The sequence below is a fragment of the Myzus persicae genome, unplaced genomic scaffold, assembly GCF_001856785.1.
Source record: "Myzus persicae strain clone G006 unplaced genomic scaffold, MPER_G0061.0, whole genome shotgun sequence".
Lineage (NCBI taxonomy): Eukaryota > Metazoa > Arthropoda > Insecta > Hemiptera > Aphididae > Myzus > Myzus persicae.
In genome coordinates, this window is record NW_019101135.1 from 1260366 (window position 1) to 1286149 (window position 25784).

Consider the following 25784-nt stretch of genomic DNA (forward strand, 5'->3'; position numbering starts at 1 on the left):
CGATGATTCGCTTACATAATGGTCGAGCGCAACTGTGCTAAAGATAGATCGTTTATCTAAGTACAATAATTACTGGAGACTATTGTCTGTTTTATTGTGAAATTATGTTTGTAATCGCGTATGGTATTGTGTAATAGTGAGGATGAGTCCAGGATCACGTTGGTATTATGAATTTATGATGTCTACATAGTCGCTATACGGTATTGTTATATTTTTAAAATATAATTATTGTAATTATTTTGCAAGCAATTTTTTTGTTTTTGCAATATTTATCCATTACACGTGCGCGACCGCAATATAACGTTCATATACGAACATAATCGACAGACACCGGTCCTGCACGACAAGTCATGCGTCTAAGAAAACATCATAATTATATTATAAAATATAAAGTAAATTTATAATGTAATTTTTTGCATTATTAACAAATCGGATTACAAATATTGTATTACCTTAGCATGCAGTAGGGCGAAACCTCTGTTCAACGGACATTGTTTATCACCGGATATGATTTTATTATCTTCTCCCTTAAACCATAATATTATTATAATATTTACTCACATTTTACCATTGTTGCCATCACATGCAATAGAGGACTAGGCTGTATTAGAATATTAGTACCGAATTTGTAATAACTTACAGTAGATAACCGAATTATTCTTTAGCTCAAAATTTCATATTTTTTGTGGTACTCATAATAATATTTTCTCACGTACGCATTATTATTTATGGTTTTACGCCATGTGTTAGTACATTACATGTACTATTTTAAACTATATTTTACGCCATCAACAAAACAACCGAAATATTGTTATTATAGAATAATTATATACCGATTATACGTTATTTTACTATCCTGCGATGTATACTCCAATAAGACGGAAAGGCATTATACAGTGAAACTTTCCATTTCATACATTTTTCTGTTTAACGAAATATTTATGAGAACTAAACTAAATTAGAACCAAATTTATTTAATTATACTCATCAAAATTCTCTAGAATATCAATTTTTTTATGCCTATGAGACTTCGTAATATGAAAGTTTCACTGTATAATATAGTACGTATACTGTGTATATTTAATTGTGCATTATCTGTGCAAGGTACAACCGATTTATCATTAAACTAGAGTGAACGAGCGCGTTTCGACCGGGTGATTTTTATTTGTTGATTATATTTTAGGTAAAATATTCGTTTTCTTGTACCTATGTAGACACTACCCGCAAATATAACTAAATGTATTATTTTTATTTAAATCGCATTGACGTGTTCCGACGTGATCTCCTCGACAGTGTAAGTACCTTTATCCTATATACAACAACTCGCATCACGCCCATGTGCACCTCTACAATTCGGTCCTATTGAATTTGAAAATCAACTTATTATTTTAGTTATAATTATGTAGTTAAGTGAGTGGGAGGATTGCCGAACTTAAAAAAGCTGACCAGTACATTGTAAAAATATAATAAAATTAATACAATATAGTGATATAAAAAACATTACCCTTTTTTCGATTATCATTAAAATATAATTTGATTTCCAACATATTCCAATGTACTATTATAATAATCTATATTGTATACTCATACATACCCTATATAGCATACACACACACACACACACACACACACACATACAAATTCACGTCAGTTGTTTTCCCTTCGAACATTTCCCTATCCGATACAATTATCTATCTAAAGCTCTATATGAGGGCCACTTAACCTTATATAATGACATTTCCACTGAATCCCGAGTTATAGAAGCGAGTTACCTTCGGTTTGTGTTTGTTTTTGTGTTTATATTTGTATTGAAAAGTGTAAAAATATACATTCATATAACTGTACCTATCAGTAAAATCAGAAATAATACATTTTTTATTAAATATTTTGTAGTTGTAAATTATGAGTGATTCCACTCATATACCTAGTTTTTAAGGTGATCAGGTCACAAATGTCTTCAAATAATGCAGATCCAATATTTTCCATATGTTGCTACTTATTGATAATTTTATCCTTGCTGGTGGCTTTTGTCCGGCAATAAACTGATTAATTTTTATCTCCGTTAAGCTATTGGCTCTGTTTATAGAATCTCAACTAACGATTGGAAGATATACATTGGTACAGCTGATAAATATGAAAATGCTCAAAGTGCCAACTTTCAATGTCGTCATTGATTTTCGGTAAATCCTCAAGTGCAGTAGAGTCGCCGTACTAATTACAAAATGTAAAATTAAACATAGTGTGTGGGTGACGTAGAGTTCTTATATATTATAATGACAGTCTTTCGACTTCTTAAAAGCAGCCCGTTAATGGGCGCAAAAGTTTAATAAAGTCATATCCGTGAGGTTTTTGGCAAAATCGATAGCCACTGAGATAAATGTTTGGAAATTATACTCTCCGATTAAAGGCATAACAATATGTGCGCAAACAAAACAATATAATCTATAAATTATCAAATCGTCACCATACCCAATTATTTTCGTGCACGAGGAAATGCCCTATATTTTTGATAAGTTTTTTTTTAAATTTATTAATTAATTATTTCAGCCAAATCAATTACAATAATACTACCTACTTAATTACAATAAATTACATTATTAATGTAGCTGATACGTATACAAACTGTAAAGTTAAAAGCTCGTTTCTGCTTTACGGAAATTGTTTGAAAATATTACATAAACAGTTAATAGTTTTCGATTAGGTATTATTTAATAAACTAGTACTGAAAAACATAAATACATTTGTATTTCTTAAAACAAAATATAAGAACAAAACACAAACTCGAGAACGCATGAGCCCATACCTCCAAGTACAGGTATTTGGTGGAAACGTATAATTTGTACGGCTAAGTGGCTAAAAAATTGGACTGGAAAATATAATAAGTCGGGGAAGTGTACTAACTAGGAAGTGGTATAGGACACATTTATCATATATTTTGTCCAAGTATCGATTGTTCCCTATATTAGTTAGTTTAACTCTGACGGGAACGAAGGAATATATTAAACTGGGGTTTTGTATGTTGTGTACGTATAATCAATTTTTCAAATAAGTACATAAACGCCAGAAGGAATAATGTTCCAAAAATTAGTTTCGCGCAGTCCCCTACGCGTATATTGATTGAAAATACTACCGAAAACCGCTGCCTTGACGATGCACGCTAAAAACCCCGGTCAGATGAAACATTTTTGTACTATATTTTTAAAAGCTTTTAATTCGACCTTTTTTTTTTTTTATTTATTGTGTTGTGCTATTATATTATATAAACGTGATGAAATTTAAAAAAAAATATCGTCTATAAACGGAAAAACACGTACTTACCTATAATACCTTTAATACATATAATAATGTATTAAAAATGTTATTAGTTAAAAAATTATAATATAATTTCGAAAATCAAAGATTGACATGATTTGTATGTAGTAAGAGTAAAAACTCTAAAATTTGAACTAGATGAGTGTCCTAATAATTATAAGAACGATTGATGATGATATCCTGCACTTGACCCAACTTTATTGATGTTCAAAACCTGTTAATTTAATATCAAAATTATAGTACGTACCTAAGATCTGGTTTTTACATTATTTAACAACTATCATGGGAAAATTTGTTCGAAAAATGTTTGAATGAACTTTTATTCGATTTATTGTCAAAGTTTGAATTTTGTTACGTGTAATTGTCTTTAAAATAATAAAATTATAATTTATATCGAAACGTTATTATTTTTATGTATGTTTTAATAAAAATCCTATAGTTTGTATGAGTGCTTATAAAGCTTTTAACTTTAATACTAACTATACTAAGTATACTTAATGTTATAATATATATTCAATAAAATATGTTTAGCATGTAATTCATAATTTTTTTTTTTTACGAGCACTTGTAATATTCAGAAAATATCCTTATGTCGTATATTACTATACTCGTATAGTAAACCGAGCTCCGCTAAATGTCGTTTTTCGATTATAATGATTTATTATTGCTTTTAAATACTGAGCATCATGTCATCTGTTATCCTGTCTGTACTTTTTATTTATATTTTTTATATTTTTATAGTTTATAAAAATCAAATTGTTTTTTTTCCAACAATCAGTGCTCACCTATCTAGCACGTTTAACATAATATAATATTCTTTAAATGTGAAATCAAATTATTGTAGCTCGTGTGAAGAGTAAAATAAATAAATTAATATACCTACATTTTCAAAGCACAGAAGATACTTGCATGTAATACTCTCGATTCAATTGATTCTCAGAAACAATTTGTAAGCGAAGAATATTACAGAAAACGTTCGTGTGTTTGCCTCCGCAATTTGTACGAACCGTTTATACCGGATTAAAACGTATTTATATCTACCTAATGTATTCTTTGGCGGAGTTACTCGTAAGTTGTATTCATCGTGTGCTTTTATGCGCGCTGTCGAAAAAACCATAACACTCGTAGGCGGTAAATTAAATCGATGAATTATGCAAAACGCTCATTTTTCTAAGTATTTTTTTTTTCGGACTTGTAGGAGTCATTATAATAATTAATGTTGTGTACATACACGATACACGTATTCTTAATATTTCTTATACGTCTAAACTGTCAGTAAAGTTAATTTTTTTAATTTTTTTATCCATATTACTATAGAAAATAAACGCATTATGTGTCAACTTGATTAATAATCAATATTGCGTTATTCTGCAATTATTCATATTAATCTATTATGAAATCAAAACAAGACGAATTTACACGCATAGTAATATTAGTAATATGAGCAGTTGATGTTTATTAAAACCAAATGTTTTTGTTTTTTTTTTTTCATAATATTTTGCCGTATTGCAGCCAGTAGTCCTTATTATTGTGATATACTTTTATTACTGTCGAATTTTTTTTTGGCGGAAAACAAATAAACAGCTATATTCATACGTACTAGTACATTTAACTGATAAAAGGTGTAAAACGTTTTAAAAAATGTGTGTTTCGTATACATTCCGCTCGTACACCGACAGAATAAAACAAACATTGAAATCGTTATTATACACTACGTAGTGAATGACGTACGTAGTAGACCATCTACATTTTAATAATATAATGTACATTATGACACCGCAAAGATCGTACACGATGACGATCGAAGTCTCTTGATAAAAATACGACGTCGACGACGAATTACGAATTTTCTGCATAACGATGTTGTATTATTATAATATACCGGCTCACATAATATTACATATTAATATAGTTCACGTGCCTCGTTGGGTACTAATAAAAAACGTATACATTGAGGTACGCACGCTGTGATTTCGGGTCGCTAAACGAACGGGTACTGTCACGCACATGATATTTAATATATATTTAATATATTAAGGCACAGCTGTTTGTTACGAGCAAGGTCATCGTGCAAATAGTTTTACTGCAGCGGCACATTACCACCGATATACCTTACAGTCACTTCGGTGCTGTAAGTATACAATAATGGTGAGCCGTGTGTTTTAAATATTCGGATACCCAGCATACCTACCGGTATCCGGTATATATGATTATTATTTGAACACAACGTGTTGTGCAGGTTGTAGACGAAACGAATTTTCGAGTAGGTAGGTTAAAAAACTGGTAACACCAAACCCGTACAGTCGTACGGGAATATAATATATAGATGTAGATATATTGCAGATTATATAGTGATTACCATAAAAACGGTACCTGCAGCATTATACAGTTGACCGAGGCTATTATTATAGGCACTACCAGCGTATTGCTTAAATATTTCGGCATTTTTTGTGTGTGAATACCACCAGGGATATCGCTATGCGTACATTCCTAGAGAATGGTCGTAGGGATAGAGTTCAGTAAGTTGAAAATTCTCAGGACGTATTATTTGTCATTTCGCCATAGATAACACATAATAGTACATAGAAATGGATAGGACATTATCCTATGTATTATACACCCGGTACATCTGTACTGTGTTTGAAGAGTCCATACTCGTCACCGTAATGGTTAGGCACACGAAGTCGTGGAAATGGTTTATGATAAAGAAAACAATCGTAACCATCCGTTGTCTGATCAATTTTGAATCCAATTATTTTCAACATCATGTTTTTTTTTTTTAATTCAGTCATAATTTATTATAATAATACATTTTGGCGCATCGGGTGGTTTTAAAAGTTATAATTCTACATCATTATAGAGTTATAATATTCTCGGTGGTAAGGATACCGCATGACCGCCATAACCTCAATAATTATTGTATCGAACCTCACTTTGGTAACTTAATAGCGTATGATATGGACATTGACCGCGCGTCTGAATGCGATCCATCATGCTGCATGTACCATTTCATCTTCGAGGTGCAATTATTATTTTTATAAAATGTGTTCACCAACGGCATAATATACCGTCGTAATTTTTTTTATAACACAACGACGTATGTGTAGTGCAGTACATATTATATATACGAGTTTTGACAATGGTTATTCTGTCCGTTTATACAGGACTCGGCTGGTCAACCACGCTTACGGTATGTACTTCAAGGACCAGACTTACTATAGGGTGAGCAACATGGACGGCCGGATCGAGAACGCTGACCACCGGCTAACGGACGACATCACGGCGTTCACGTCGTCAGTGGCGCACCTGTACTCGCACCTGACCAAGCCGCTGTTCGACTGCGCACTGATCGCGCTCACCTTGGCCAGGAGCAGCAAGCAAATGGGCGCCGCCGTTGTTCCAGGTGAGTTGATAGCAACCACCCCCCCCCCCTTCACCCGCGCTGATCCGTGTATAATATTGTGCTGTTTCCCCGGTAGAAAAAAGATTCCAAAAAATCTCGTGCCGCGGCTCCATTTGCCGTTTATTAATATAAACAAATAAATATAATATCATAATGGTAATAACGAAAAAAACCGTATTCGTGTGCCTACCGATACAGGAACGATTAAAGATCCTAATTAGATGATTATGCAAGTAATCGAACGGCGAATGACTGTACAAAAAACGAAACGTACTTAATAATGTATAATATGTTTGTGAATATAGCAACAGGCCAGTAGTTTTGAATCGAATCCGCTTCGAGAAAATAAAAATAAATACGTATTAACTTTTTACTTGGCCTAGAATTTAATAATACGACGTAATAATAAGTCGTCATTAAAATATCAATGATATAAATAAGATATTACGTATGGTATAGGTATAACCAACCTAAATATTATAAACTATAATTATTGGCCACAATTAAAGTCAATTGAAAAAATACTTAATAGCAATGGCCAAACTTTTTACTTTGCGTTTAGTTTAATATGTATATTATATAGTGTAGTTATTAACACATTAACAGTTAGATTTGAATTTTGAAATGTGTACCTATATAAAGACATAAACTACGTACTTGTGATATTCGATAATAGAGGGTTACACTGGTACGGCATACAATTTGCCGATGTCAAGAAATAATGTATTATTATTATTTATCACCACTGTTTGAGTATATCAAAGTTATTACTTATTATCGACCGTGTAATAAATGTTTATACTCGAAAATGTCCTCAAATCCGTATAACCATAATACTGTACGCACTGTATCTCGCGTCGTACTCATACGCAATGCAAATATCTGATACAATTTCCAAGCGCATTGCCGCGACCAGCGCTGTAGTGTCGTACGATATTTCAAACAAATTCTGATTTTGCGAAACGACAATCTGGCACATCGAACACACATCACGGCGCGGAGTTGCGATGTCTTCGCGCCGCGGATTTCAGCAGACGTCATCCGACCGCGTTCACAAAACGCAGGTGTCAGCTACGCACAATAGCCACAAATAGTATATTATTGTGTTTGGTTTTGTTTCGTACGATTACATCACAGCGCGCTAAGTAGGGCTTAGTAGGCATATTATATATACAGCGTATAAGGCAATTACGTTCTGCGATAAGTCTCGTGCCGCGGCGAAACGCGCAATAGTCGCCGATACCTATATAATATAATGATATAAAAATACGAATAAATAACGCTCGTTCGTGTGTGCATGTGTGTCGAACAACCACAGACGGACGTAGGTACCTACATAATTAACCACGTGGATCCGCGTTTGACATTGTTTTCTTGTGCCTTGGAGTGTGTCGATATATATATATATATAATATATATATACTGGTACTAACCACCAGAAAACCGATAAGTACCGTTTTGCGCGAAAACATAAAAACAGAATAAAATCGACCTCTGATCCCCAAGGATTCGTCTCGAACTCAATGGCCCTGTGCGTCCGGTGTACCTCGATTATTTAACAACAATACCTATACCCATTATTATATTATGTATTATTGTCTGCGTTTGCGAATACCTCTGTTTGTGCGGCAGCAATGAAGTTTTCAATCGATGGACAAAAAAAAAAAAAAACCAACTTGAACATAAAACAACATTCAATACGATCAATACCGACCTAAACTGCTTGTGTGTTATTATACTTTATTAGTTACCAATCTTATTATTTTAGACATTTTACACATCATATGGTTATTTGTAACTACCAATTACGATTCGATGGAAGGATAAAATATTTTATACTTCACGATTTTATTATTTTCACAAAATTTATCATTGTGCGTGGTGGTGAGTCATCGCTGCCGCCGCCGCCGTCGTCTGTTTGGGTAATTATACTTGGCGAGTTCATTTGAATATCGCACTCGCGTCATTTACCACAGAGTGCCACAATAACGTCGTTTCGTGTTTACATTAAACTTAGTTTATTATTGCACGCCAAAACGATATTATATAAATCGTAATTTCAATGTTTTTTTTTCGACTCTTATCTAACTCTAAATTCCGCCTGACATTCTGTAATGTATTACAGTATGATCTACACATTGTTATTATTATACGAATAATTTAAATGTATATCGCGTCATTGTGTAAACATTAAATGTTTCAAAATATGTAGAACAAAAAAACGAATATTTAAATTGTTAACGTATTAAATAATGATATGTAATATAGAAACAAAGAAAAGCTAACTGACACTTTCAGAGAAACGACTACGTCATAAATTCCGAAATCAGCTGGAGAGTGTATTATTTAAACCATGAAAATGTATGACCAACTCAGTTCGATCACGGTTTTATTTAATGGCTAAGGTGCGAAACAAAAGTTTATAAAGAAAGATACATTATAAAGGCGTGATAAACGCTCGCCGAACTATCAGCAGTCAATGAATATTCGCCTGACAGCACGAATATCGTAGGTTCGTACAACATAATATGACTAATAGACCGGTTTCGTAAATTTTAATTAATGATTAATTAATTTTCACGACTACATTTACACGCACACATTATATTAGAATAAATTAATGCTATTGTTTTATTTACATATATAGTATATACCTACCTATCCCAATAAGCGAATGCGCCCACTGCAGTTTTTATAATTTGAATCGAGTTGAATCTGAGTGCGAATTTTAATTTCTTTTGATTTTTTCTTCTTAAATGTACGTCTGTTCATAGATTGAAAAACATTTTATTAGCAATTTATGGCGCATAATTATTGGTGTTGTAGGTATACGCTCAATCACGTGTTTTCAATTTAAGTGTTTTTCAACGACATAATATAGTGTGAACAGCAGGGCCTGGTTGAAAAAAAAACCATTTTCTAGAATATACACGTAACTACGTAAGTCATACTTTTCCCACCATGTTATGTACTATAAAAACTATATATAAACTCAACAATATAACATGTATTAACAATATGTAAACGATTGTTGCGGAAACGGACTTTTAGGCATTTCGCGTTCACACCTTCTTAGGAGATTATTGCACTTACAATATAAGTAAGGGCTGATATTTCGGTGAAAAATTAATAATAATTATAGAGCATAATCACCTTAAGGCTTTTTCTGTAAGAAGAGGTGTTTTAATTTTTAAATCTATATTTATAATACTTATCTTGAAAAATTGAATATTATTTTTTTATCTATTTGTTTATGGCGTGGGTTTGAACTTGAATATACATCTGCACGCATCATGCACCTATGTATGATATACGTTCTTGATCATAGGTTCTCAACCTTTTTTTCCTCTATACCCCTTTTTGAATTTTGTAAAAACTCACTCTCCCCCCTCTTCTGGGTTACATAATACCTATTCTGTCTTCATCATTAAAATAATAATTACAGAAATCATTTTTAAATAAATATCAAACTTAGCTGGGTTGATGGATCGAGTGCTAACGTTATTATCTAATGATTTCTATATTACTGAAAATTGATTTCGAATTGCTGACTATAATTTTTTTTGCATTAAAATCTAAGCATCTCCGACGTGCTTAGCGCATTTGTGCATAGCTGTATAATAATGTATTTAAATTTTATTTGAATACATTTATTTAAATGCAATACATTTTATTATTATTATGAATCTGTTGAGTGCATAAAAACTTAAATTTGATTTCCTTTTATAATAAAAACATATTATGTACCCATAATCTGTACAACATTTCATTACATACATTTAGTATACAGACACATCATTCGATTGCAATATCGAAAGATTTAAAAACCTTATAATGTAGTATCATAAAAATAATTAAGAATTGGCATTGCAAAATGCTCAAATCGAAGTTGAAAATATGAAAACAGCTAGAAACTCAGTGTGTGTAAGAACAGTTTCATTGTTCATTTGTTCAAAACCAATCCATTAAATAGCAGGCACATCGAAATAATGTTGATGGCATATCACGTGTCGTTTATAAATACGTATATTATTTTCAAACACACATATCATCGCGAAACCTTCACGAAAAAAAAAACAGATTCACCAGACTAATAAAATTCAAGGCCTGGAAATATTTGAGAGAAAAAAAAAATAATAAATAGAATTATAATCATTACATGTTCGTCCTTCTACGTATACTGCTTAAAGCTGCATACTATCATACATTTATTGAAGTACAATATTAAATCCTACAGTAGAGTTGCGATAGCTATACCTATACTTAATATTATATTTCTAGATAATGAATGTAATGACTTTTTGAATAGGTACCTATCAGATTATACTTAGGATTGATTTATGCAACACTGAAATATTATAAACTGTTATTAAAATATTCGTAAACATATCAAATAATAATTTATAATAATAATAGATATGTTATAATAACATATAAACTGCAAACATTTATAAACAATTTAAAGTGCGAAGAATAATAATTGTTATAATTTATACATATATACGATCAATTATGAAGTATTATAAAATATAATAATAAGTATATTATATTATATTTTAACGTATAAAAAAAAATATATATATCGATTGCATCAAGGATGCTGGGGAGAGCTTGACCATCACACTGTTATGGTTAACAACCATTTTTTATTAGTAAGTAAAAATGTTTTCGTTTTTATTTAAAATGTTATCTCCCACCCCCTCTCCCGGAAATCACACCACGAGGATTATATTACCACAATTTTCCATTCAGCCATTGAAAGACAATTAATAGGCATATGTGCACTGATGAAAGGTATTATCGCGATACCACGAGCTGTACATATGTATATGACTCAAGAGAAACTGCAGTTGTGGTCAATATCAACTATGATACATTACATATGTAGAGCACCCAGCCGAGTTTCGTGAATAAAAGCTAAGGATAAAACTTTGCCATTTTTCATGATATTAATATATTTATACATGCAAGTATGTTTGATAAAGTTCAGCCATAGGTACCTACCAATATATAAACGAATTTAAAATTTGGTTTTTAAGTATCAGACACATCATGTACAGGAGTCCGCAGAATTATACAGATCTTCGTCTTTTACGATATAAGTTGTGATAAAATCGAATTTATACAGAAATTTATTTGGAAATACTCCGTGGGAGTGGCATGAATCAGATACTCACTTAATTGTTCTACCATTGATAAACATCATTGATGATTCCATTGGATTTTACTTGTCTGTAGTCAATGCTTACGAGGTATACCTATACAAAGTAACTATAATTCAACCTAGGCACATATGTTTTATATAAATTGAGCACTTTGTCCAAAAATACTTAATTTTTCAAAAAGACCTACGTGAGTACGCGACAACGATGTGATGATATACTTTATCCAAATAAAATAAGTATTACCTTGTACATATAAAATGTCTTAATAAGCTTAATTGATTCATGATTAGATACAATTTTATTGAAATTACTATTATAATCATAGACGGTATACATAGTGATATACTGCATTTTATAAAGAGAGACAAAGAATAGTAAGGATTTTCAAGTTTATTGTTTTCTTTGCTAAACTATTTAATAGTGAACTTTTATGAGGAAAAAACATGTTTGAATAAAAAGTCTTTACACTTAAACTTTAAACCTTAAAACATATTATGTTGAATAATTACAACTATCTATAATATTAAGAAACTGTTTTAAACTATAACATTTAAAAATTTATAGAGTCTCTAATATAAGTTTTTATTTTTGTCAACATTTATAGTCTCTTCAGTTTTCCTTGATATATATGTTATGTCCCCAAATGTTATTGCATCACATTAGTTTTACACTTTCATCTGCATGATCATTGATCAATAATTATTTATTATGACGTTACTTTTAGTTTCATTAAAAAAACAACGTATTATTTCATTTTTTTTTTTTTTTTGTTAACTGCCTAGGTACATTTTAATGTAATTTATAGTAGTTGGAAACAAATAAGTTATTTTATATTTTATAATATATAAAATATTGTATTTTGTATGACAAGTTTCCAACAATATAGCAAGTTTTTTTTCAGTGAAGATCTCATAATATTTTAACAGTTGTTTTTTACGTAACGTTTATGCATATTTTAATTTATATGATATGTGCACAATATTTTATAGATTTTAGCAGTAGACTCGGCCCATTTATAATTTCGAAGCATTGAATAATTATCCAAACACCAGCTGATATTTTAAACACTATGCAGTAACCCAAGACATCGTTTTCATGTTGTATCATAACACTCATAAAATATCACGTTCGTTGATCACTAATAATTAAGTTTTTAATGCATGTATAAACTGCACCAATTAGACGTATAATAATTATTACTTATACATTTTGAGTCACAAGTATTTGAAAGATATCGAAACATTTGGACCCTGCAGTGGTGGATCAGATGTGTTAGCATGTGGTGTGACGTAAACATATTATTTACGAGTAATAAAATCACATTGTTTTCCATGCCCCCCCTCACCCTAAAAAAAATCCTAGATCCACCGCTATTTGGACCAAAATATAATAATATTAATATATAATAATAATAATATACTATTTTTAGACTTTCTGTAAACGCATACATACAGTGGAGGCTCGAAGGAGGTATATTTTAATAGCGCGATGCACACAAATACTTTTTATGGGTGGGTGTCCACTATGGTTGGAAAAGGTAGTTTGAATAATTTTTAGAGGTTATTTAATCATTAACAGCCTATGAAATACGAATTCACTATTTTGATAGCAATGAAAAAATGTCCAGGGTAGGTGGTGCAAAAATATTAGACGTGAGTTAAGGGAAAAAAGTTCACGCTTGCCTACCTATATATTTGAGTAGGTATTTTTACTACTGATAAAATGAGTGGAGACAGAACACGTGACCAACTACCTATTATCGAATTTTACAAGACGTATGACAACGACGGATGGCCCAATAATAAAAATTACTTACAGGTTCAACTGCAGTATATTTACCTTAAACGTCAAATCAAAATATAGCATTTTTGTGCACTATTTTTGTGAAATCTCTATTTTTCTAAACTAGTTTTACTGCAATCGACCTGATATTGGCCATAAAACTGGTTTTAGGAACACTCTTCGCCCGTCAAAAACACTATTTGTAAATAGCGGAAGTGAATTATTGTAGGTAACCAAACTCAATGTTTTCTCACGAAATCCGCCAAGGTGGATTTTGGTCAGAATTTATTATTTTGTAAGTACTTATATTATACTATAAAATATAAACAAAATAATTTGCATAATTAATATACGATATGTAATTATTATTCGATGATCGTATTAATTACTTTAGAATAAAAAGCAATAAAAAAAAAAACACATTAACATTAAATTAATTTCATGGGAATCAAGTGATTTTTTATCTAGTTTCCTATTGCTCATAACTAACAGTATCATATTATTATGTTGTTTTATTATTATGTATTAAATTGTCGTTTGGCTGAAACATTTTCCGTGTAAGATAATAGTAATAAATAATAATATAAGTTATAACGGCCAAACCTAATAAATAATGAATAATATCACAGATGTGTTTTGTATAGATATCAAGTCAGTATTTTAATATAGAAATTCATCAAATTACAAAAAATAAAAAGAATGTCTAATACATAATATTATTATAAAACATATAGCATTTATGTAACAATTTAAATTTTTAAAAATCGTCATTTTTTGAGATAAATATGTATAGACATCATACTTATTGATTTATGCAGGTACAATATAGGTATACACTAGTGTAGAATAATGTTAGTCCAATGACCATAGTCGCCTTGGAATTTTGTTCAAATGAAAATGCATGTAATACCTTATACCTGTATATTCTCCGTATAATGATACGCCTGAGACATTAAACAACCTATTCCCCCGACTGCAATAAAGGTTTTTAAAAAAAACTAGATCTGAGACATAATAAGAAACCTTTTGGTTTAAAGAAACCTTTCAACGTATTATAATTGTATTTGGCGATTGAGCTTCGATGTAAAAAAAAAACACAGTAAAATATACTTATATACATGAGTGTGATTACGTGTAATAGGCACATGCTTGCGACTTCAAAATGCATGTAATATATTCATTATACCTGTCATATCACTCATGCGAATGATTGGTTTTGCTGTCGATATTTTTTCTAAGTCCTGAAAATGTTTACCGTCGTGGTATGCTAAAGGAGTAAAAAGAAGACTTATTTAATGACTATAAGAAACATTGTACGCCTAGGTAATTTAAAATGAAAAAATAGTATGTTTTCTGAGGACATATTTTTACTGTTTATCAATATTATCCATATAGTACCCCAACAATTATTAAAAATAAAAAAGTCATTCACAATTTAGTCTCAAAGTATGTTTACTTTCATAATTTGTAATTGGACACTATACTTGGTCTAATTAAAGCAAATAAAAACATAGTAGTTACATGGCCATTGTATTCACGCCGTCGTTTTTTAGCGTTTACCAGTGTTCCAAAATCATGTATAGATGTAGGCGCACTCGTCTATAAAGTCTTAACTTCTTGGTATACATTAGTACGGGGCTTTAGGTATTCCTTGTGTATTATGTCTCAAGATCGTCCGTTGGATTTGGTTATAGCTATGAAGTGTACGTTATAATATACGGCCCGTCAGTGATTTATTCTTGGAACCCTTTCGCATTGGGCTTAGATGATGGATAGACACTACGCACAACATCATAATATTATTGCTGTGGTAAAAAAAACCAGTTCGGATATTTAAACCTACGTCATGATAGCTTACAAAATTCTGGAAATGCTTTGTTCGTAGGTCGAATATGCATATCATATTATACACAAAGAACCGAGCTGAGACTTTATTATGATTACGATTATTATTTTTTATATTATGTGTTTATTATTGTTGTACACAAGCTGTAACGCTCGCGTATTAAAGTTACTTAGCATATTATATGATACATACCTGTATACATATATATATCTTATTTTACTCATTAGGAACAGAGTATTACTGGAATAACCAGTAAAAATGTTGTCTCCGTAGTATAATAGTACACAAAATCACCTTGACCTACTGTTTCAGGGATTACACATTAAAAACGGAATGAATAAATAATCTGATCGTATAATAAATATAAAAAGCGATCGGGTTTTCACGTATATGATTCATGGTAGATAGCTCGTGATTCTTACCCGGTATTTATTTTAATTTTTCTACTTACTTACCTTCCGAAAAAATATTTATATCCGAGGTGGTATATTATTATGTGGTACTGTTTGACCAATCAACGCGACGCGACGGACCTATCTTTGCAGCAAAATTGTAATACCTAATCATCATCGGTACAAAATAATATATTATATAATAATTAGGTATCGTCGTTGTCGTCGTTGTCCGTCTGTGTATATATTATTAAATATGTATTTAACGGGAATCGTAACTGCATAATTGGTTTTTTTCACCGGAGATCCTTGAAAAAAAAGGTCCTTGTTATATCGGGACAAGTAGGTATATATGCATATTGTTCGTGACGTAGAAACGATCGTAAATATCGATTACATTCGCTTTCGTACGATTGACGACAGACCGCAAGCGATGATCCATATAATGTATATAATAATATAAATTAATAACAACACACTGCAGTGTCCGCCACGAACCATAATAATTATATGGTTATAGACTTATAATCGTTATTGTTTTTATAGTCTTGACTTTATACTATATATATAGGGATGATATAATGTACAAGGGAGACGGTTATCAGATCTCATATAAAACAACAGATGCTCAAACACCGAAAACAATTCCTCGGGCTCTTAGCTCTTTTATTCTCAACTTTAAATGCTTTAAAAGTATAAGTTCAATTGCTGATATATTTTGTACATCAACCTTTAAATAAAAATATTCTGCTTCAAACTGAGAAATTAAAAATGTATTTAAGTTGCGATTTTAAATTGATTTGATATGATTTGAAAATGTATGGATAGATTAACCGCGGAAGGGGCGGGCCGAAGATCTGGGAAAGGCATCCACATGAATGGTAATGTACACAAATATTTATCTTGAACTTTTTCAAATATTATTTGCTTAAGTATCAAATCCATCACTTGCGATTATTGTTTCATTATCATCTAAAGATGGTGTAATGTATACATATATTATATATACATTGTATACAAAATTAAATTTACAATCTGTATTTATTAACGCAATAAGTAAAAAAAGATAAATGAGCGAATGACATACACATATTCATAATAATATAAAACAACACATAATGCACAAGTAGAGGAAAGTCATCCAGCAACGGAACTCTCCGTTATACATATTTTATAATATATATTATAATACAAATATCAAATAAAATCAATAAAAGTATCAGCATAATTATTTCAAATGTCTCTTATTTTCACACATTATTTTTTTTAGTAAAATGTCCAAGATCAAAATAATTTATTAAAATACTTAGGTATCTAATCTATGTGCTGTTTTATTTATTTATATAATCGCCTATATATAATTTTAATCATTTGTTTAAAAGAATGTGTAATTTTGTATGTATATGTAGTGTTATTTGTGGTCTGTGCCCCCCTGTGAATTGACCCCATGGTCTCGTCGAATCCATTCCTGATTAACTCACAAGAAATAAAGATGAAAATAATAAAGGAAATTAAAAATAAATGCTAGGATTGCTTACAACTTACATTTCCCAGAAAAGTCGATAACTACTTTTCGTAAACAATGAGTGTTCCCTGTTCATATACTGTTAAAATATTCGCTCATCAATGTACCCACATGGTATGAACTTGAAACACATAAAAACGAGTTATTCAATACGACAGTATTATGATGATATAGGATACAGTATTATGTGGGATATTTGATGTTAAATCTTGTGTCATACACCAATCTCAGATTATAAAAATGAAAATATATTGAATTATAAGAAACTAGTCCCTTATTTATGGTTAAGAATGAGATAGTGTCATATGAAGTGAATTGAGTAATATAGATAACTTATAGTTGTCACTTGTAGAATAATAATGATTAATGACCTAACATCTTATAAAATCTGATCACAACATTTTAAAGTCAAACATGCTCATGGTCAGGTCGATAGTACAATGATATTAAAACATTATAATCACTATATATTAACATACGACTTAACATTTGTATATTAAAATTCAAATAACATCCCTTGAACAACGAACTGTTTGGAACAAATATTATAGAACCTATATGTATAGAAATAAAAATTAAACCTATTTAGCCCTTCAGGGCTGTTATGGGAGGAGGTGGATATTGCTAAATATTTTAACCATTTAACTAAACTTACATTCCACTGCACTTGGAAACATTATTCTGATGGGAGTGCACTCGTAAATCTCAACCATAAAATACATACGAACATCGAGCATCGATACTGTTCACCGTGTGCGTTATGATAATATAATAATTAATTATAAAAAATATCGTAGCGTGAGTGTGGTTAATGATATGGGAAACTTACGCATAACAACGACAACGAATGCCAACACGTTGGTTTGTCATCTAAATAATTTAATTCTCTGTTTTTGCTAGACATTAATTGTTATGTATAAGGGAATGACTAAATAACACTGCAGTATTCCTGTATAATACGTTTACGTAAATCCGGTATTCATATTTTTTTATGTACTTCAGAAAGAAGTTCGATCCATATGAGCTGTGGTCTGTGGAGCGATAACATTTTTTCAGAAACTGTATAATATTACACGATAAGATTAATCTGCACTTTATAGCATAGACGATAGAACTATGGTTTATAGAATCACGGGTACAGGCCCGGATTAGGCGTGTGAGTGTGGGTGAAAATAAATTCATGTTTGATATACTATTAGCTACCTGTAAGCTCGTAACAATTTTAGACGTAATTTTGGATTAGTGAATATGAAAATATTTAAAAGTAAACATCTCGATGATCCGATACATACCAATTTAGCCCAGCGTGAGTAGGTATAATCACAATTTTATGAGAACATTAATTGGTAAAAAAATATATAAATTATCTCACCTTACACGTCCGGTTACTTGATAATGTTGTTAAGTCCATTAAAACGAAAACGATTAATTATGATGGCCTTTGGAGTATGATTGGGGTAATTATAACATGCCGAGTATTTGAAATAATTGTTTATAATGTCATTGGCAATATTTTTTGCGGTTGCTTGATTTTTTTTACTAGTACTTTCATTATTTTTTTTTTAGAAATTGTATACCTTTTTTTAAAATTACAAAATGTAATCTTCTATTCAAAATTTTGGTTTCTCGAAATGTAATGAAAACATATTATTATGACCGATTCGTCAATCGAAAACATAAAATTAAGAAGGTCAAGAATTCACATAATAATAACGTTTTAATTTAACATTCTACGACTAAAATACCTATTTATGAGAATATAATAAATATAACAATAATATACAGTTTCAATTGTTTTGTCTTTCTAGATTAGAATATTAAATTGTAGGTTTTTATCCTCGTGCACACAAGTAGTAAAATAATGCACGTAGTATAGTATTAAATGTTTGAAATTTTTAACTATAATAATTTATTATATTAAATTATTATACGAGTATAGTTTGGTTTTCTTTTTTAATAAATTAAAAAATTTAATTAAATTGGAAAATCCAGAAGGAAAACAGACTCTAACACTTTTTAAAAATGTACCTAATCACGTCTTATTAAAATGTAAGTGGATTTCTCATCTTAGGTTTCTTTAGGTTCAGGTTAGCACTTATAATTCACTGCACATGTACTAGCATGACTAAGAAGGTGTCTATTTTTTTTTTATTATTTCCTTAACAAATCAACATTGGAATTATTGTATTGGTAAGAGTATTGGATACGCGTGTAGACTGCAGAGATGGTGTTTAAATATTAATTGTACTTACGATTATTAGAATTTACAAACGTCCAGATTTTATTTGAACTTTTTACGAAATTGTACCATAATCACTGCTACTATTAAATAGTTGTATCAATATGTATTTCACAACTCTTTATTACATATAATAATTATTTGAAATAAATTGTATAGGTATACTGAATAGGTGTATATTATCATGTATCGCCTATATTTCAAAACTCAGTTAAACTTTTAATAACGATACTTATTTATATACACACATCCGAAAGCAATAAAATTATTATGATGCATTCACGCAAAATATAACGAATCACAATATTATTATTTCAATGTCAGTCAATTATAATATTATTATCTGCTATTAAAATCGTCATCGTGAAACCAAATAGCTATGTTTATATACATAATATACAGGCTAATGAATTTATGAGTACAAGCTCAGTTTCTCTAAAAGCTACCCATTTTTTGGAAATTATTCTTTGGATAATTTAAAGTAAAAACTTTGAAAAATAATATGTTTTACTATTTTTATCCATATCTACCATTTTTTTTTTTTGTTTACTTTTTTACTCGTTTGAAACGTATAGTAGGTATACAATTTTTGTTGTGTATTCCGAAGTAAAATATTTTTTTGGCAACTCAACTATATAATACCGTTAAAAATTGTATTTTTATGGATTGAAATTCTCAGAAAATTTTTCTACTTTTGAATATGAAATCAAAAATATTCGTTGCCATTGAAAAAGTATAACACAAACAATGTCAACTATAAAAATAATATGCTATCTTAAAAATACTGCTCTGTAATGACAAATTACTTAGAACTATGAAAATAAAATATTTCCAAAAAAGTTAATACTTTTTGATGCGATGGGAATATCCCCGTGTAACAGCATGCTCCTCTCGCCCCATCATTTCCTTTAATAATGGATGTATTCAATTCAATTTTTGGAATATTCACGTATCGATAGGAATAATAGAAAAACGGGTGATTCTCATCTAAAAAAACTAATTTGAGTATTTAAAAAACGGTCCTTAGGTCTAAGAATCTGAATAAGTTATCATTTCTGTTGAATATTGAAGCATGGTTGGTGAACCACCTTGCATAATAACAATATGACATATAGGCACTCGCCATTTACGCGTTTTTGGTGTGGCATAAAAATAAATCATAATAATTATGTTGTTTTCGTGTTATCGCTTACACCCGGAGTAAAGATACGCAAGCGTATACGGTTACCTATTATATAAGAATTTTGGCGACACTCCTCGTCGTTTCTGTCCACGTGGTATATCGACCGCGGTATGTGTTTTTTACTCAGTAGGTATAATAATAGCACGTACTTTTGCAGAATAAAAACAAAAAAATATGAACTAAATAAATTTGACGACCTATGAGTTTCTAATACATATTATATACACGTGAATACGTCTAACGAAACCTATTACCACAGAAAATTGTCCATGCGTGTGTCCAATGAAAGAGAAAGTTTCGAGACACAACGCAGGTCGTGGGATCATCTCGTGCTAAGGATATATTATGATAAAGGATTCGAGCAGTCGGGCACTATCTCCACGAAAGAGTTTTGCTTGCTTTTATATTTATCAACCGTTTATAACATCGTATTGTTATTATTTTGACGAGAAATGTCCGTTGGTCGGCTGCAGCTGCAGCCTGCCCAAAAAAAAAAAAATGAAAACCTTACGTATTTTCGTCACGGAATGGGATTATAGAAATAATACAATGCATGAAATACGAATTGTCTATTAATATTATTTAAATCTAACGTATACAGTAATTTACAAGGTAAATGATAATAATATTATTGTGTACATTCCAACACTATTGAGACAACGCGCCAATCGTATTTTAATACTGTTATAATTAATAATATTATTTATTAAAAATAATTAAAATATCATATGTTTAGAATAAAGTTTACCATTTTTGGAATCGTGTTTATTATGCTTTGTGATATACGCGTTCGGCCCAACATGCCAAGCCCCGTTAAGTGTGTTAAATGCCCCGTTTTCCCCTTTGGATCCTTCTCGACTACTGCAAAATACCATAGTCGTGTAATACAAATATTATGTCATATAGTAATTAGAATGTTTTGATGGAACCTCTTGTTTTCGTTCTGTCGTTTCAGGACCTTTATTGGCCATCGTCGTCATCAGCATCACCGGACAGATACTGCGAATGCTGTCGCCAAAATTCGGTTCCTTAGTCGCCGTGGAGGCGGACAGGAAGGCCTACCTCCGTCACATCCATTCCAGGGTCATCACGAATGCCGAAGAGATCGCGTTCTACGGTGGTCACAAGGTAAAAAACCAAAATACATTCCGTAATTATTAGTAGGTATTATTCGCGTAATAGTACTGTAATAATATAGTGTATGGTACAGCGAATTTTAAATTAAAATACGATTTCGACTTATACTTGAGAAATACGTATTTTAATTTTTAAGTGCGATTTGTTATACAGTTTACAGTTTTTTGATTGTTCCTTAAAAACTACTTTAAATGTTAACACGGAAAACAATATTATAACTGACAAAAAAAAAGTTTTTGTTTGAAAATAATCCATCCTTAAAAAATTTCCTTTTAATATTTAAAACACTTAAATTTCAAAAACCTTGACATTTAAAATAATTTATTCGAATGGTATTTTTTCGCTGTTTTTTTTTCATTCGAATAGATAGGTGTTCTGATTGCAAAAAGCAGTGATTTTTTTTTTGCACGACTGCAGTCGTATTATGTATGTTTACACTGCACACATGCGCAATGTGCTGTAATAACTAATAATAAAACGAATGTGTCGGTAGTTACGGCACAATTGTCGCGTATAAAATGTATACCCATACTATATTACGATCGGTCTTATTAATTAAACGGCATAACATTATACTATATCGTTGTGCAGTGGCTAGCCTTGACACAGGACGAGTGACGGCTGTGCAGCAGTGCCGTATGAAAATCTGGCGCGGGTTATCGAACCCCAGCCGATCTCGCACTGCAGAGGGAAGGTTCCTATAAATATTAATAATATTATTATAGACAGACCTGCAATAAGTAGTCCGGCGCAGTGCCATTATTAACACGACAAAATAATACATATAATGTACCTACGGAGTAAACGAGTTTTCGACGGTTTTTAATATCCCTACACCAGCTGTCATTTGGGTTAAGGTCGCCGTGTACCGAGCGTATATTATTTTTAAATGCGGATAAACACCCGCCAATAACATTGTGTGAGACTTAAATCGCTCTTTACGTCAACTCCGGACAACTATTGCTGAGGTAGGTAGGTACCTATATAATACCTCAAGGCGAGCCTGAGTTTAAAAAAAAATGTAAGCTACATTATTTGACACTTAAAAATTTAAAAATTTAAAGTTTTAAAAGTTAAAGTTACCCTTTTAACTTATTATTTTTAAAATTCAATTTCCATTGACATCGTTTCCAACTGAACTGAATTGTATTTTAAACTTAATAAATAACGAGAATTACTTTTAATCAAATCCAATAGTTACGTTATAGTTTATAAATAATTATACAATGAATATCATAAAATTGTTATTGATGATGCATCAACATTTACTTTTTACTATTTTAAACTACATTAGGTACTGGCTATTTATGAATAAAAAAAAAATGTTAAATAATTAACTGTGAGTTTCCTTATGCATTTTAACTTAACTGAGTTTAAAAAAAATTAATATAATTATTAACCTTAAACATTTTAAAATATTTTGTGTCAACTTAACTATTAACTCAGTTAAAAATCATCATTAACTTGCCCAGGCTTGTCTAAAGGTAAAACTGATATTGGTTGAAGAGTATAAGACCCTCACAAAGTTTGTAACACGACCACAACAGACACAATGCAATATATCCAACAAATTTGTTTGACAGTGTTAGATTATTCCCAGACATAGTTTAACTTTATTTTTACCGGAAGATCCTTTTTTGACTTTTGTGATACCAACTTTATATATTTACTCCAACAGCATAAAATTATGTTAGCCAACTTTTTCCCGGTTGCAAAATATCGAACCTGTTTTGTTCGACATGATGGAACACACCGACATCGTGAAAGAAACTATTATACGTTTACGGTTTTGTTTTATCTATATATGGGTCATAAGTAGTCAAATAGATGGCTAAATATAATTTATTAATTGTTGTTTATTATGTTGTTTTATAAGTACTAAATAGTACTTATAAGTTTGCATACAATTAAACTTTCCCTTTTAAACAAGCTAAGATTAGGATGTATAAAGAAAAAGTTAAGAAAAATTGGTTTTCAAATAAAAATAGAACGAATTAAGTTTGATGTATGTTTCAAATTTCTATGTTCTTAACTCCTGAGACTTTAAAAAGAACAAAATCATATATTTTTGTATGTGAGCATAAACATTTAGAATTTTGAAGAAGAAATAAGAATTATCAGTTAAGAATTAATTATTGATAATTACTGAAATCCATATATTACATAACCTGTTCATCTGACTTCCTCAATAATAATACTATCTTGTAACAGAATAAATTATATTCTGTAGTCTATATTATGCAAAAAATTTTAATTTTTTTGGTATTCTGGTAATGAAAACCGATGGTTACCTTTAAGAAAAATGTGTACATTATAAATTGTTGTTGTTGTTTCATTTTTCAGCATATTATTTTAGTCTTAATGATTATAATATTATAATAAGTATTTTTTTCAAAAGTAATTTTGACGTCCATCTTTACACTCATCGTTTTTATTTTCTGTGCAGGTGGAAATGATACATTTGCAAAATGCTTATCAGTCGTTGGTCCGACACATGAATGTGATATTCTCGCAAAGACTATGGTACGTGGTCCTAGAACAGTTCCTCATGAAATACGTATGGAGCGGAACCGGAATGGTCGTCGTGTCGTTACCGATAATAACTAGCTCAAGAGTAGCAGGTAACGTGTACCAGGGTGCCGGTACGCACTCCCAATGTCATTAAATATACATATTATAATTAAAAAATAAAATTCGTCACCTGTTGATGTTGTATACTATGTATTCAACTGCACAAAAAAGTCACCTGAACAAACGCTAGGTAGTCCAAAACTATCGCTATTAAGTATTAACGATCAATCCATTAGGGTCCAGGGATCGGAGTCGTGTGCAGAAATATGAGGTATAATAATACCATAATATTATTATACCTCATATGATTTTACTGCCTTTTTTAAGTTGTTGACAGAACACGTTTTCATGTAATTATCTATTATATTACGTCCCACGCAGAATTATTTTAAAGTTTTGAACATTTTTATGAGGCGGCAGACAGCCATAAAAGAGATGTGTAATTTTCTGCGTAGAACATCCATTTCATCAGTCAATGCCCAATGGCCAACGTCTGTATAGTAGAAATAAATTAAAAGTATTTACCCAATATTCTAATTTGTTCTGTATGATTTAACATTATTATGAGTGTTTAAAATTTAAATTTATAGAGTAGTACAATTCGGATTCTCAATATAACCCTGCAGGTTGCAGCCATTCAAATCCACTTGTCTAAAAATATGTACATGTTTTTAAAGTTTAAATAAAAACTAAATTTCCTACAATTAGCATGTTCTAATTGAGAATACTTATATGAATAAAATAGTTATAAAATTATTAAAATGTCTAAAAAAACATTATTAGGTGCAAAAAGTAGATTTATAATAGAATTTTTTTTTAGCAAAAACGCAGTACTTAGCGCCTCCGCCCCCATAACAATTATGAAATTCTATACAAAATACAAGAAAAAAACGATTTATTAAATGCACTCGTAGGTTGGGCTAGACGTTTTGAAATAATAACTGCAGGAGTATCTATGTCAATGCACTACCGTGTATTTCGTGTAATATCGACTTCTTTCAAAACACTATTCGTATAAGTACTGTCATTGGTATATGTATTTAAACGATCATGACTACGTCATGTGTGTCGGTGGCACACTCTTTACCATACTGATTGTCACTTTCAGAACTCAACGATTCTCCCGATGGAGGAGTGAGCGAGCGGACTCAATACCTGACCACGGCGAGAAATCTGCTGGCTTCCGGGGCCGATGCCGTCGAGAGATTAATGACTTCATATAAGGTACG

The 25784-nt window shown here is 30.8% G+C and overlaps 1 protein-coding gene across 1 annotated transcript in view; it reads left to right on the top strand.

Moving 5' to 3' along the window:
• Positions 1–25784, top strand: part of LOC111027824 (ATP-binding cassette sub-family D member 1) — a 56679-nt gene that overhangs the window by 25011 nt on the left and 5884 nt on the right. Inside the window, exons 2-5 of the mRNA XM_022306274.1 lie at positions 6477–6715; positions 21803–21975; positions 24431–24605; positions 25664–25779. Of these exons, the coding sequence (XP_022161966.1) occupies positions 6477–6715; positions 21803–21975; positions 24431–24605; positions 25664–25779 (703 nt within the window). The remainder of the gene's footprint in view (positions 1–6476; positions 6716–21802; positions 21976–24430; positions 24606–25663; positions 25780–25784) is intronic.